This window comes from Dermacentor albipictus, chromosome 8, assembly GCF_038994185.2.
Source record: "Dermacentor albipictus isolate Rhodes 1998 colony chromosome 8, USDA_Dalb.pri_finalv2, whole genome shotgun sequence".
Classification (NCBI taxonomy): Eukaryota; Metazoa; Arthropoda; class Arachnida; order Ixodida; family Ixodidae; genus Dermacentor; species Dermacentor albipictus.
The window spans coordinates 17364076-17378525 of record NC_091828.1 but is presented as its reverse complement, the minus strand read 5'-3'; the positions used below and the strand labels follow the sequence as shown (position 1 = coordinate 17378525).

At 53.1% G+C, this 14450-nt stretch overlaps 1 protein-coding gene across 2 annotated transcripts in view; it reads left to right on the top strand.

The window, feature by feature from the left end:
- The first annotated feature begins 377 nt into the window (after positions 1-377).
- LOC139048638 (uncharacterized) overlaps positions 378-14450 on the top strand; it is a 257675-nt gene continuing 243602 nt past the window's right edge. Inside the window, exon 1 of one of the 2 annotated variants that reach the window (XM_070523092.1) lies at positions 378-1558. In XM_070523092.1, the coding sequence (XP_070379193.1) occupies positions 604-1558 (955 nt within the window). In that variant the 5' untranslated portion in view covers positions 378-603. The remainder of the gene's footprint in view (positions 1559-14450) is intronic. The other variant, XM_070523091.1, reaches the window with a different exon arrangement.

The window sequence follows — 14450 nt, the reverse complement described above, 5'->3', positions numbered from 1 at the left end:
CCAAGCTTCACGCAGCTTCTTGTCTTGCGGCTACGTGTGAATAAGCCTCACACCGGCCTCCGTTACGTGCGTCCGGCCCTGCGGCACCGAGCAGTAGCCTACCATGTTGCGCGTCTTCAAAGGCAGCCACTACCTATTGTAGTGCTTTTAAGCCTTGTAAAGGAGACACTCAAAGCGGGAAAATTTCGCCACTAAATGAGGACCACAGCGTACGAGGGAATTTAAACTCGTTTTCAGCTCGCTTCGGCGCGCCCGAAGCAGCCGACGCGGCCGCTATGTCCACGTGATCCCTCCTACCACGTCACGCCGACGGTGGCGCCAGCTTTTCCAGTGGTGGAGCTCGAGGCCAATATTGCCTCGCTTATTTCATTTCAGGAAATCCAGCCGACAAGACGGCCGAGGAGGGCAGACACACCCGGATATAATGGTTCCGATACAGTCGCTCTCTCGTGGAGGCGTTCTTCGCAAGCGGCCCAAGCGGCTCTACCAGCGTGCCACAAGTGCCCGGCGTGTCCGCTGACCTCCTGAGGCATAAATCACGCCAGTTACACCAACGCGCCGCCGCGCTCACAATTTTTGTTTTCTTCGTTGCACGCCGCCGCCATGACGAAGGCCTGCCGAACGAACAGAGCAGACGACGCATTCGCGGCCGCCGACGCAGACGATGAACCCGTTTTCCGGCCTCTGCGCCGCAATAATTGGACTCCGTTCCGAAAGAGGGGGCGACGTGCCGCACCTGACGAGACCGCCCGCAGTGCCGAGGAGCAACTGAATATAGCTGTAATCAGTCTGCCGCCATCTGACGGCGGCTGCGAAAACGAAGCGTTCGATTCCCCTGCGGTGCAACGAAGCGAGGGTCCCTCGGAGCCCGCGCTCCCGCCGCCGCAGCGCGATGCCAACGTCAGTGACGACTGCGAGCCGCCAAGCTACGCAACCGCGCTTCTTATGACGTCACGGGCCCTCGACCTGCCTTGCGTGTGCTGCTGCCCGGTGGCGTCGCCGTGCGGCGACATCGCGAACCACGGCGGTGAGCGCGGCGTTCCGCCAGTTCCTCCGGAGAGCCGCGATGCGCGGGAGGGACCCATCGGCGAGGATGCCGTCGGTGTGAGTGGTGTCGCTGCCTCGTCGAGCGTCGCGGGACGCCCTGCAGGGCCCGGGATACGAGCGGCCACGCTGGCTCGACACCGCAACGACGTCGTGGTGGGCGCCACCCGGCTGGAGCCGGGGCCGGCCCCGCCGCCGCACCACGAAGTGCTTCCCGACATCCTGAACGCGCACCTGCCGCCGCCGTACGCTACGCTGCCTCCTCCGCCTTCGTCGTCGGCCAGGCGGCACCTACCGCCGCCGCCGAGGCTTAGGCCGCCGCGCTGTGTTGTGGATACCGAGGTGGTGGAGCCCAAGCATTGCTGCGGCGTCCTGGTCACGCAGACCGTCAGCATCCGGTGGTTCATTGTGATGATCGCGTTCGTCGGTCTGTGCTGTGCTATCGTGGGCACCGTGCTGGGTGCCCTGAAGGCGACCGGGCGCGAGCACCTCACCGTCTCCCTGCTCATGATCGGTGAGTACTATACGGCTTCAATAAAACGCCCTTCGCTATTCACCCGCACAGCTGCGGCGATGTGCGATCGAGGAGCCGCTTTGTTTTGGTACGCGAACAGCTGGAGATGCTCCTCTGCTCTCTCCTCTTCCGGCGCGATGCGGCGACGGCAGCTGTTGCGAGGCATCAGCTGGCGAGGAATGTGTTGTGGTAATGAACTGGCCCTTTCCTCGATCGCGCCGCTTCGAGCGTGTCGTGTACGCGTCGGTCTCGCTACTCTTTCTTTTTTCTCTCCAGGGACCGCTCGCATGACACCGTACGTGCCGCAGGGATACCTCCGTTATTTACTTCGGGCTAAGAGAGAGACATGAAAACGTTTTAGTAACAAATAATAATAACGTTAATAAACATATTAAAGTACGTCTTCTGCGGATTGTTATTTTGATTGGAAAGGGCGCAGCCGACAGTAGGCTTGTCTTTTGTTCCTGTGCCAACCAATTCCGTAGCCAGAAATATTGCAACCTGCGAAGTTACACCAGTTACTAAAGACACTACGTGGAGGGAAGGGTGGGGTTAGGCCGTGGTAGGCCCTGCAGGGCCTACCACGGTTTCACCCCTGGCACCGCCACTTGTGCCACCGTTGGTTGATCCCCCGAACTTTATTGCCGTTCTTTTCCTCCGCGTTCGCACGTTATTTCTTCCGGCAGTAGCAGCACAACGGTTCTTGCACGAAATTAGTGAATTGACTCGGCTGTTTGCGTATCGTATTGAACAGCTCGGTCCAGCGTGGTCGCAATATCAGCGTCGTCTCTCGATATCGTGCAAGTATTGAAAAAGCCTCCTGACCGCCTTACGTTGTGGGGTCTTCCATTTCGTCGCGGCATGGGTCACGTGCCCTGACGGAGAGAACCAAACGCGTCGCGCAGTTTCCGTGCCACCCTGTCCGTCACCCAGCGTCTGCCGTTTTGCGGGCACATGTCCCTCCACACCGCGTGTGCTCGATTTCAAATCCCAGCGGCTCTCGTTCGTGCCAGAACGAAGCCGCTCGCCAATCCTGCACCGCGGCGTTCGGGGGGCCAGGCGGTCGACGCCGTCGAAGCGGCGGCGGCTGCCCTATTTGAGGCCGGCAAAAGCCTTGGCGCGAAACTAGGACGGGCCCTTCCGGATTCTGCCAGCCGCCGCGTGGATTCAGCGACGACTGGCCGGTTTGGCCTAGCCGCTTTTCTCGCCGCTGAATCTCTTGCCGTTCGACGGGACTGAGGGAACGCAGTCCTTTAGCGGGGCGAATTGAAGGTAGCGCAGAACGACCGCTATACTATCAGCTAGTTGCTCACTTTTAAAAACGACAGTGCTGTGTATGTGCTATCAGCGTGAATTGAAACATGGAGGGGAGAAAACAAAGCACTAGTTTGTGTAATCATGTGGGGGTGCGACATGCGCTCGCTAGGTTGCTGGTCGTGGTGCAAGTGCCACACGTAGGTCTTGAAACCAGAATTGAGCCGCGGCTGTGAGTGCAACCAAAGGTGAAAGCGAGAACGAAATATTGCTGTCGTTTTCACCTTGTTCGCACTTGAGTATGCACTGGTACTAGCACTGGCAGTTCGCACGTGCGAGCCTGTTGAAATGCGCTGCGGATATGCCTGTGCCAGACGAGGGTACTGATGCCACGCGTTCGCAGTTATCGCGTTTGCTAGCTATGCTGTAGATCCGATAAATCTCAGTTTGAATCCCTCGTCGATAACTTGGGGGAACGCGTGTTGGTGCGAAATCTGGTGTACACCCTCACCTGCGGCAATGATTGTCTAGATAACTGATTTTGCAGCTGCAAAACGCGTTAACTCGACCCGATCCAACTAGGGCACGTGGTTTATTTCACGTGGCGGTAGCGTGGCAACGGTGCTCGCGGTATCCAGAACGTGTCTACGCTACGTCGCCTTCTGCTGTGACCTAACTGAGCCTTCTTCCGGCACCTGCAATGTGTCCTTTCGTCAGGCCCGTTCTCGATCGTCTACTCGCGCCGCGAGGTATTTCAGACCCTTTACCTCCGGGCTGGTGGAATTGCTGAAGGCCGGCCATTGGAATTGGCCAGAAAGTGCAGACCGGCTGCGCGTTTGGTGTCCGCTCGCATTTTCTGGATCTCCAAGTGCGAAGTTATCGAATGCGGATAATCTGAGAATATCGGATGCAGGTGCGCAATGTAATACGGAACATTCTTCTACTGAATAAGAAAGCTGGTACGACAAAAAGGGAAACCGAGATCTAAAGCGGTGTTGCAAGTCTAAATGACGCCAAGCTTGTTTCGGTTGGCCAGAGCGTATAGCAGCAGCTGGTGACACGAGCGCACGCACTTACCCAAGGGGCTCAATTAAGTTGTCTATTCGCTGAGGCACGTTGCACGTATACGCCAAATCCCCGCAGGACTAGCTTGTGCAAAAAATGAAAGCTTCTCTCTAAGACGTGAAAGGATGGCTCTCAATTCCTCCGACAGAGGCGACGATGTTTGGAAATCGCCAAAATGTGAAGGTTCACTACAGTTCGCTAGCAACGAACAATTGAACCAGTCGTTGGAGCACGTATAAATTTTCCAATGGCAGGAAGACTTCAATATTCGTAGTACCCTGGTGTATTTGGTCATAACCCAATATTAGGAAGGTATCTGAATGTCTTTTTTTTATATAATTCAGTACTAACGTTCGAAGAAACAGTCGATTCGTATTCAGAAATGTCGAGTACTTGCCCGTTCATGTGGTAATGCTTCAGGGGTTGTGATTGTGATGACGTAGTGCCATTTTATCTTGAGGGCATCGTACGCAAATTCCGTTTTGGAGAAGTCATTTAAGCTTCGCTTTTTCGAAACAAATTTCAATAGCCTCCGAAGCGTTTTCTGACGGGGGTGTGGGAGGGGGGGGGGGGTTATCTTGGAACGTTATTTCCTGCGGTGCACGAGAGTTAATATCGATGAGCACGTGCAAGAAGATCTTAGCAATAACTGTAGAGCAGAAAAGGAAGCCTCTGGCGGTTGTCGGCGTAAACGGTGGGACGTGCTGGGAGCCACTGTATAGTTACTGCACCTGCGAATAGTAGTTTGAGACCGAATCAAGCACGAATCGAATAGAGGGCCATAAGCGAATCGGCTGTCGAACACTTTTGGAATAGGCATTTTCACAATTCATACAGAACACTGTTCAAACATGCACAGTGTTCACAACGTTAGCAAGTTTCCGCCATTACGTTCGTCGTTATGAAGTGTTGTTTCTCAAAAGCAGCAATGAAGCATTGTAGGACTAAATGAGCACTTCACTCGCGTGCACAGTACTCTACGGAGAGTCGTGTCCATCGAGCGCGTAAAATCGAGGGCTTTCTGAGCCACGTATAGCCTGCTCCGCGGCGTGAGCTCTCACGTTTTATGCCTCTAGCTATTCCCGCGCAGATTAAATTAATCGAAATATTGCTGCGATTTTGTGCATGAATGCGCACGGTTGGCGTTTACAAGAACTTCGGAAAATATTCGCATTTGCGAATAGTGACCATTCCTTTCACAAGGTTGAATTCAATATATACGGCGCTATTCGATTCGTTTTTCGGAAGGTTCGAATATTCGGACACCAATAGAGGACACGGGCGCTGCATCCATAAATTGCGCGAAACAACGCCCGCTCCCGAGTGCCGTACGTAAACAGATTTTCATGAAGATCGATCGGCGTTTAGCGGGAAAATTCTAGCTCCCTTTGATGGCTCCCTTTGAGTTCTTTGATCAGTGATGATCACTGCGAAGGAAGTAAAAGTTAGCGCATATTTTGCTTTAATTTTATTCGTTATCTTGCGTAGTGGACGACGTGAAGTATTCGAAAATTATTCCAAATGTATCCGCATTTCGAATAGCGGCTATTCGATGCGGTCCTCGAATCGAGTACGACCGTATTCGATTGGTTATTCCGAAGTTCCGAATATAGCGCCGCGGTATATCCTGTGTGGCGCTTCGCTGCTGGGTCGCGAGTTGGATGCTGACCGCGTTCCGGTGGAGGCTGAATGCGAGAGGAGTTTAGTCTGGGTGCTCGTTGAAGAAGCCCAGGTGGTCAAAATTAATTCGCAGTCCTTCCCCGCAATGCGGCGTCTCTAATAATCAGATCGGGGTTTTGGCACGTAAAACTGTATAATTTATTTTGATTTGTTTAGGGACTAGTGTTGCGATAGAGCAATTGAAGTAGGGGAGATTGTGTGTAAAATGTATTGCGTCCAAAAATAGAAAGGAACTCGTTGGAAAAGAGCAAATGTTGGAAGTTTTCCAACGCCACGCGATGCAGGTGCGCGTGTCCAGAAGTTGTCGATCGGGCCGTTAGTTGGCACAAGACACCCGCGGCCACATAACGCACTTTTTTTTTTAATCTTCTTCACTATTTCGCAGCGCTATTCTCGTTCGAGTCGCCGCGCAACGCTTGGCGATCTCCATCCGCCCGTGCATAAATCACGGAGTTCTGGTCCCGTATAACGGTTTCCCCCGTCGGCGCCCAGAAGGATTCGGTTGCGAAAGCCGTGTAAACGCACCGAATCGCACAACCTCACCGGCGGCGAAGTCTCCCCGCGGTGGCGCGCATGCGCGAATCATTCGCTTCTCCGGCCGGCGAGCGGTGCGTGTGTTACTACGCGTCCGGGAATCGTGGAAGCACGAGGAAGTCCGGTCGCTGCATACATCAGCATGCAATTACCGGCGGCGCCGCGTGTCTCCCCGGTCGGTGGCGGCGTTGCGAAACAGGGGCGACGTCTTCGCGAGCGTTGCGCGTGACCGGCCAATAGGGGAGCAGCGAATCGTATTCTTTCGAGTTGCATCACTGGTATCCGGAGGTGTGAAGTGCCCTGAACCTGCGTCGGCCCGCCCTCTGCCTCCGACCTGCCCTGGAACAAGGTCCGCGAAGTTGTATTCTTTCGGAAGTTGAGAATGTGATCGACCCGAAGACTGTGAACGGTGGTCGACGGACGAAACATTCGATAGATCGCTGTTAATTGTAGTATTTGCACGAACAGGGGTGCGTCCTTTCATTGTGGCGCTATGCCGTGTGGCAATTACAGACACGGTACCGCGCGCTTCTCGCGTGTAAGAGGCGCACGTTTGGCGAGCATACGAACCTTGGCGAACGCTTCCCAGACGTGCTAATTTGATGCTAAAACTGCTTCGGAAACAGCGGAGCTGCCCTGGTCTATATTGTTCTGGCGCCATGTGTCGCAGATCAAAACTTGGCAACGACGGGTAGCAGTACGCGCATACCCGCGATGACAAGTGCGCCACGAATAATGACGCTGATAAACGCAGTGCGCCGGTCCTTTTCTTCTGCTTGCGTTAGCTGCGGCAGCCGCAGTGGTCGCGGGAACACAGCGATAGGGTCGTCGCACATCGGCGGCCTGCTCGGTACTGATACCGAAAGTGGGTTCCAGGAAGGAGTATTGCATTACGGTAAATTATTTAGCGCGCTTCGATAGTTGCCCTCAAATCGTGCTGTAGAGGGTTGTGACCTTGATTTGCGCCATATGTATATGGGAGGGCAGTCGCGTTTCCGGCGACTGGCCGCGAGTGGAAAACGAAACCATGTCTTCGTATTACGCGTGCCAGACCAGTCGGGATACAGCGGCGCCTCTTTCGCGTCCACTTTGTGGATAGTTTAATCTAATCGAACTAAACCGGGGAGTGTGAGCCCTCGCCATCGCTGGCCGCTTTCGTTTCCCTGTATCGTTCCTTTAGTTCAGTTACCAGCTAAGGATAATTTGACCTATGCTCACCATGGTGTCATTGCTTCTTGGGTTTTTATCTCTTACATATATATACGGCGTAAATCAAGTTGTATTTACGTATGAAATGTCGTGCGAGTATATTCCTTTAAATCACGAAAAAAGAGCAACACATCCCGGAAAGCGTAACGTACCCCTTCTCCAGATGTGGTATCGCCCGTTACCGTTTATTTCAGAGCCTCGAAAAAATAGAGCGAAATGTAAAGCGCAAGAAGAGACCGCACGGTTCCGACGGCGGCCGCAGATCCCGCTGCGTCTCGTTTCTATTTTCCGCGTCATTAGCGCTCTATTGAAATCCGAGCACGTATGCATACCGTGCCCCGCAGCACGGTTATACTCACCCCCCCCCCCCTTTGGAGAGGGAAAGGGGGCTACTCGGTGTAGGCGCCGGGCCGTCGTGTGCCGGCGGCGGGTGCGTATGAACAGCGGCGTGTGTAAGCTGCGCCGCACGTATACTGTGCGCTGCGTACGAGTGCGCGCAATTCCTGCCGGCTCGCTTGTTCACCCCCCCCCCCCCCCCCCCTCGCTTTCTTCTGCGCCTGTTAGATGCGCCTCGGAAACGGCCGCGTGTACGTTGCTGGGAGCACGCGGGACGAGTGTGCCGCGCGCTGTTTAGCAAAGTATAGTATGCCTGTTGCGCTAATTGCGACGGGTTCAACGCCCCGGTGTCGCAGTCGCGAATACCAGAGGTTGCGCGTATGTACATATATATAGCGTAGACATATTTCCGGGCGAATGTGGCCGCTCTGGGGCTCCTTTACCTGCAGGCGCGTCACCCCGAACGCAGCGTGGGGCATACCCGAAGGTTACGGAATTCGCCGACATTCTACAGCTCCGCCTGATGGAGCTCGTAAAGCGCGAGCGTGGTACATTTTCTTGGTCATTTATGGGTACTATTAGACCTTAGTTTCAGTCCAGCCACTAAGAATAGGACTAGCATTGTAAATTAAGCCTCATTTATCATGTGCGCGTAGGAAAATGATAGAAGAGCGGTATGGAACGCTCTCCTCCCAACTCCAGATTTGTCACAGTTTATATTTTGTATTGGTGATCGAAATCCCCCCGAGCGCACATGCATAAGCAAGTACAGGCGCCCAAATCTTTAACTGGCGTGCGCGAGCGGCGACTTTTCGGTGTGTCAGCGCCGTGTGACGGGGCGAGGCTGGAAACAGTCTGAAGCTAAGCGCATGCGGACAAAGCCCGCTCAGCTGGGCCAATCGTCTGCTAGGCTGTTTCCAGCCTCGCCCCGTCATACGGCGCTGTCGCCCGGAAAAGTCCCCGCTCGCGCACACCAGTTAAAGATTTGGGCGCCTGTACGCCTTGTCGGGTCCCGTGACGTACACAGCGTGACATTGGTAAAACGCAACGAGGGACTATGGATGACAGTTCTGGGATGTTCTGGAATGTTTACTCCAAGGAGCACCACAAAGGATTAAAGGAGCGACACAACGCGACGCCCCATCGCAGCTGCGCGTGTGCCGAGCAGCCGCCGAATAGTCGCACCCCGTCGAAGTACTCGCCGGTGCACATCACTCGCAAGAATATCCCGTAGCTAAGGGCGCCGCGTTCTGTCCCACAGCTCACACCGTTGTTGTTCAGCCTGTAAATGAAACTTATCGCACGCGACAGCGAGCTCGGACTACGCGTGCGGCCCTGAGTAGTCGTAGTTGCAAACGTGTGCAATAATTCTGGCCAACTGAAGCGCGCGCAAAACATGTGAACCGACAGTTCGGTAACAGTAGGCATTAAGTTTTATTTCACGCAGTTCTCGCGTCGCCTGCCGCAGCTGTCACCATCCTTACGTGGTTCAGGAAGCTGCCGAAGAGGAAAACTTCGTCACTCTCTTCTGGTCCGACTTTTATCGAGTGAGAAGTCTATACTTCGTGAGTTTGTATGAAAAAATAGCATATATATATATATATATATATATATATATATATATATATATATATATATATATATATATATATATATATATATATATATAAAGAACTTGAGTGGTGCTACAAGGTAAACAGAACAAGTATTTAATTTCGACAGTTTCGATCGGTGGACCGATCTTCGTCAGGGTTTACATAAAAATGGAAGTTCGGCCATGGTAGGGAAGACACCAGACCGGATACCCGGTCGTTCTTACATACATCAAACCGAGAGGAACAGTTGTGACAGTGATTGATTTTCGGCGCCTTGGCAGATTTACAGCGGCCTTTGGCAGCTATGCAGGGCTCTACATACATGTGACTCCGCCTTCCTCTTGCCCTGCATAGCTGCCAAAGGCCGCTGTAAATCTGCCAAGGCGCCGAAAATCAATCACTGTCACAACTGTTCCTCTCGGTTTGATGTATGTAAGAACGACCGGGTATCCGGTCTGGTGTCTTCCCTACCATGGCCGAACTGCCATTTTTATGTAAACCCTGACGAAGATCGGTCCACCGATCGAAACTGTCGAAATTAAATACTTGTTCTGTTTACCTTGTAGCACCACTCAAGTTCTTTACGTTTGAAAGGTAGCCTGAAGAATCCCTCTTTGCCTACTATATATATATATATATATATATATATATATATATATATATATATATATATATATATATATATATATATATATATATATATATATATATATATATATATTGTAGCATATTGTATTGTATATAAACACGGTTCTAATTCCTTATTAATAAACTCCCTCTGCACTATTACGTTGATGTAATTTACACCTTCGTGCCATTAGGGTTCACAGCTGCCTTATGGGCGGCCAGGAATCGTCTCACGGCGCACTTTGGTTTTGTGACTGAAACATCCAAGAATAAATGTTCAGGAAAGCAAAGAAGGCTCTGAGCCACGGATGTTTCTCGACAACTCATCACACCCTAAGCTCTTAAAGGGTGTTGTAGCCTTACGCAAGCCAAAAGGTTGTTTCGCTAAAGAAAACACTCTTACACGAGTTTTGCAAAATGGTGCTTCGGGCATTTGAAACCCCTTTAAGGGTGCAAAATGGCTACAGTTCACAGAGATCATTGGGCCAGAAACGGTTAAAGGCAGAGAGTCTGTTGGCGATGGGAGAAACCAAGAACCCTTTATGCACCCCTGAGGGCGTAAAAATGTCCTGCGATACAGTTGGCGAGTGCTTCGTTCGGGTCCTTGCGGAGAGCGGCAGTCGACGGCTCGCATCGGACGCAGACGGAGACCCCTTCCCGAGATGTCGAGGGTGAGGAGGGGGTGAAGCCATGCCGGCTAGGTTTGTGGGGTGCCGTGCAGGCGCTTCCCTGCTGGCGACGTCCCCCTCGCACGCTCCTCTTCCTCCTCCGCCCGTGTAATGCCGGTCTCCGGGCGTTCTGGAAACAAGGCCACACACTTGGCGAACGAGGCCAGCCGGCCCGCCGTCCTGCCTGCCTTGCGAGGAGCGAGCGAAAGGCCGCGCGGCGAAGAGGGCATCGCTCGTGGCGCAGGGCCGAAACGTCGGGGCTCCCCATGTGCGCCCAGCCGGAGGATGCTTCCTTCCATCGACTGCGGCTGTCGTGGCGCGCCTTCGCTGTTTTCTTTCCAGGCGTTGCAGCGTCCGCGTCTGTAGACGAGCTGTGCATGCGCCAGTGTGCAGACTGACAGAACCAGCAGACAGCTGCGGTCTGACACTCGTGCTCTTCTTCGCCCTTCCCGGCTTTGAGCAATAATCTCTACCGAGCAACTTTTGAAATACGGGCCACTAACGTCTCTGTTGCATTCTACGGTGATACGGTGGTTCTACGGCTACGGTGGTCTGCTGCCGAGTTGGAGGTCGTGAGTTCGACGCCTGACGTGCGGAGGCCGCATCTCGATGGGGCCGAAATGAAGAAAGAAATGCTCGTGCGCTTACAATCGGGCGGACGTTATGGAACCCCCGGTGGCCGAAATTACAATGGAGCCCCCCTATTCCCACGCCCACTTTAGCGTCCGTTATAGCTTGCGCGCTGCTTATTTTTCCCGAGGCGTCTGAAGTTGAAAATAACCCTTCTGCGGGACCGGTGCTCCCGAGTTGCTTCGCGTCTCTGTAGCCCGCTGTGGGTCTCGCCGACGATGCAGTGCGCCGTCTTCGTCGCCGTGGCGGCCACGTCCGGCGCTCGGATGCCCAGCGCAGCATCGACGACGCCACCTGCGCGTCCAACGAGAGCGGCCGTTGTTCGCCGAGCACCTCCCTGCAGAGCGCCGAGTTTACGCGCGAGCCTGCAGAACTGCGCGCTCGTGACGAGAAAGTGCGGCGTGCGTCCCCATCTCTCGAGTCCCGTTAATTGACGATGCCCGGCTGTCTGGGAGCGGTGCTCTCGTGGGGGTTCACTTTTCGGCACGCGCAGTCGGGCGTCGTCGTGTGTTGGGCCACGGGGTTCAGTTTTTCGGCGCAGCTGACAGGCCGCAATTTGCGTCAAACCCACGATGGCTACCTGGAAACCGCAATGGCTGGCAGTGCAGAGAGAGGGTTCGGTAGTCCGGCAATGCGTGTTTCGCTGGCTCGTAGGAGGTTACGTTACAGTTCCTGGGGATCGGTCACCTGACGCGTGCGATTGCCTGGCGCTCCTCCCAATGATGTTTTGCGACTCACGAAATGGCCGAGGGGAGAGGTGACGTTACGTCACCTCGCCAGAGCCAAGAGTGACGTGTACAGTGACGCCAGCTCACCTTGGAAAAGAGCGAGAAAAGTACTGTAGGTGGAGAAACAACGCGGTATATCTTTACGCTCAGAGAGTATTACTCGGCAACTATATCCGTAGCTATTTAGTTTTGAAGTGTTAGGTGTACTTCTTGGAATTAACTGATACTGCTTGAGTGCTATCTAGTTTCAATTATTGAGCACTTTATTTCTTTTCTCCAGAAAACTCGATATGTAGCCGCACTTTACGATCCACCAGTGCGCCACTGTTTTCTTAGGTAACAACAAATTCGTCTGCTTTCTTAGTAGAGAGATATGCGGCGTGGAATTAACGACGTTGCGGCCGTGGTGTCACCGCAGAATGAATTCATTAGATTCCGATAAGCCATCACTGCATAGGACTCGGCACGCTTATTATTGGTCTTGGTTTCTTTCAGCCGTGCCAGTCCGATAACTCGAATACCGGCCGCAGCATTTTGATACGTTTAATGAACCTGTAACGTTACCTACACACGCGTTAGTCGTTGTTGCAGACGCGTATCAGCGCTCGTTGCCGCGTCTTACGAACACGTACGCGGGCTGCGCAGCACGCGTGCGCAAACAACGGTCGCGCACGCGTCCTAGCCCCATTCTGCAGCTACGGTTAAGCGCACTGCCTGCAGAGCGAGCGGAAAACGTACAAACGCGTAAACACGTGCAGCGCAATGCTGCCCATTTCGACGTGGGCCTTTTTCTTTTTGTATGTGTAACAGCTGCACAAGTTTCTCCCGATTGGGGAGGTAAACAACAGCCACTTCTTTATTGCTCTAGTATGGAAAGCTATGCTTCAGAGTTTGACGAAAGAACAGGTACGTTCATGTAAACATATTAAGTCACCGTAAAAATAATAAGAAAGCAGACGAAATTCATTTCTGATGTGCGAGAAAAGTAATGACCGTATAAAGTCGGTGAGATTAAAAAAAAACATAACCCCCTCCGGCAAGAACGAAATGAAGGAAAGGATCGCTAAAATGCTGTTTCCTGATGTACACTGTAAAGCGGAAAAGAAGGAATGCAAGAAGAAGCAAGCGTACGCTCGTCTGTTTCAAAAATAAGAGCCGAAAACTCTAAAGCCCATCTTAGACTAAACGACTGAATCTTGGAGCAGGCTGGATGCGGTCCCTGTACGTGGCAGAAAAAGAGAGGCCTGCAGCAGCAGGAAAAGCGGTCCCGCGTAACTAGCGGAAGCACATCTCGCTCACAGCTCTGCACAAACAGGCTGTCGCATCGTTTCACGACCGATTACGCCTGTGGCGCCCTCGTTTCCACAAGCGCCTACGAGCAGACGACGTGCGAGTCCTCCGTTTTGGGCTTTCGCCCTGGTGGTACTCACGATGTGCGCTGGCTATTTCCACTGGAGAAAGAACAAAGCGAAAATGACGGGCTGGCAGGCGCTAGATATGGTTTCGGCTTGCTCGCTGCTTCCGTTTCCGCCGACGTTTGATGGACAGCTGGAAACGTGGAGCAGACGTGCGAACCGGAACCGCAACCGTTTTTCGCCTCCTCCGGTCGTGAGCGGCTGGCACGCGTTTTGAGGCCGCTCTGAGAGCTCGAGCCGTCGGTATGGAAGTACGTTCAGGGTGTTTAGACACGTCTCATTCTTCGATGGGGCACGGGGTAAATAGGAGCCTTCCGTATAAACAGAGGTCTTCGTACGGCAGCGGACATCAGATAGGACGATTAGGCTTATAATGGCTCGACTCCCCGAACTTGAGCTATTTGAACCGGACGCTCGGCCGCCTTGTTGTCGCGAACTGCAGTTTGTGGTACACCGATGGAAACTATTCGTTCCAGGCAAACGCTCTCGAGTTGGCGTTACACTTATTACCAGGGCTTGGTGCAGCTGTGTTCTGGAGCGCGCCGTCTGTCTGTGCGCAACATGTAGAAAAATAATGTTAGAAATTTGCGAAAAATGTGGGACGACAGTTCTGGAGCTGCGTCCGAGTGTTTAACTTTGGCTGCGGTTTCTTTTCAGGATTGAAATTCGGGCTAACGCCTCGCGTTCCCACGTTGAGTCACCTGTAAAGGTAGTGAGTGGATCGAGGTACAGTGGATACGAGCGATCAGGCTCCATGACTACGGTAAACCGCACGCAAGCGCGAGTTATCTCGTGCCTCTGTCGTTGCGATACGTGTTCGCTGGGCGCACGTCAACAAAGTGAACGTGTTGGCTGGTCCTTGTTGATGAGCTTTCTGGTTTTCCTTCGCCAGGAGGCAAGCGGAGTACTGGGGAAAGGAACGCAAATGCTATAGACACGCATACATTTCGGTGCCCATCTGCTCTTTCGACGGGCAATGACCGCGGTGTTTGAGGTTTTTTTTTTTCTTTGTTTCTTTCTTTTTTCTTCTTTATAGGACAATGACGCTGAGACCGCACGTGATGCAGCGACGTGAGAACGTTCATTCGCAGTGCCGATACTTTCTGCGTGGGCCTCTGTAAACTTTACTCGGACTGCGAATCTTACGCCGA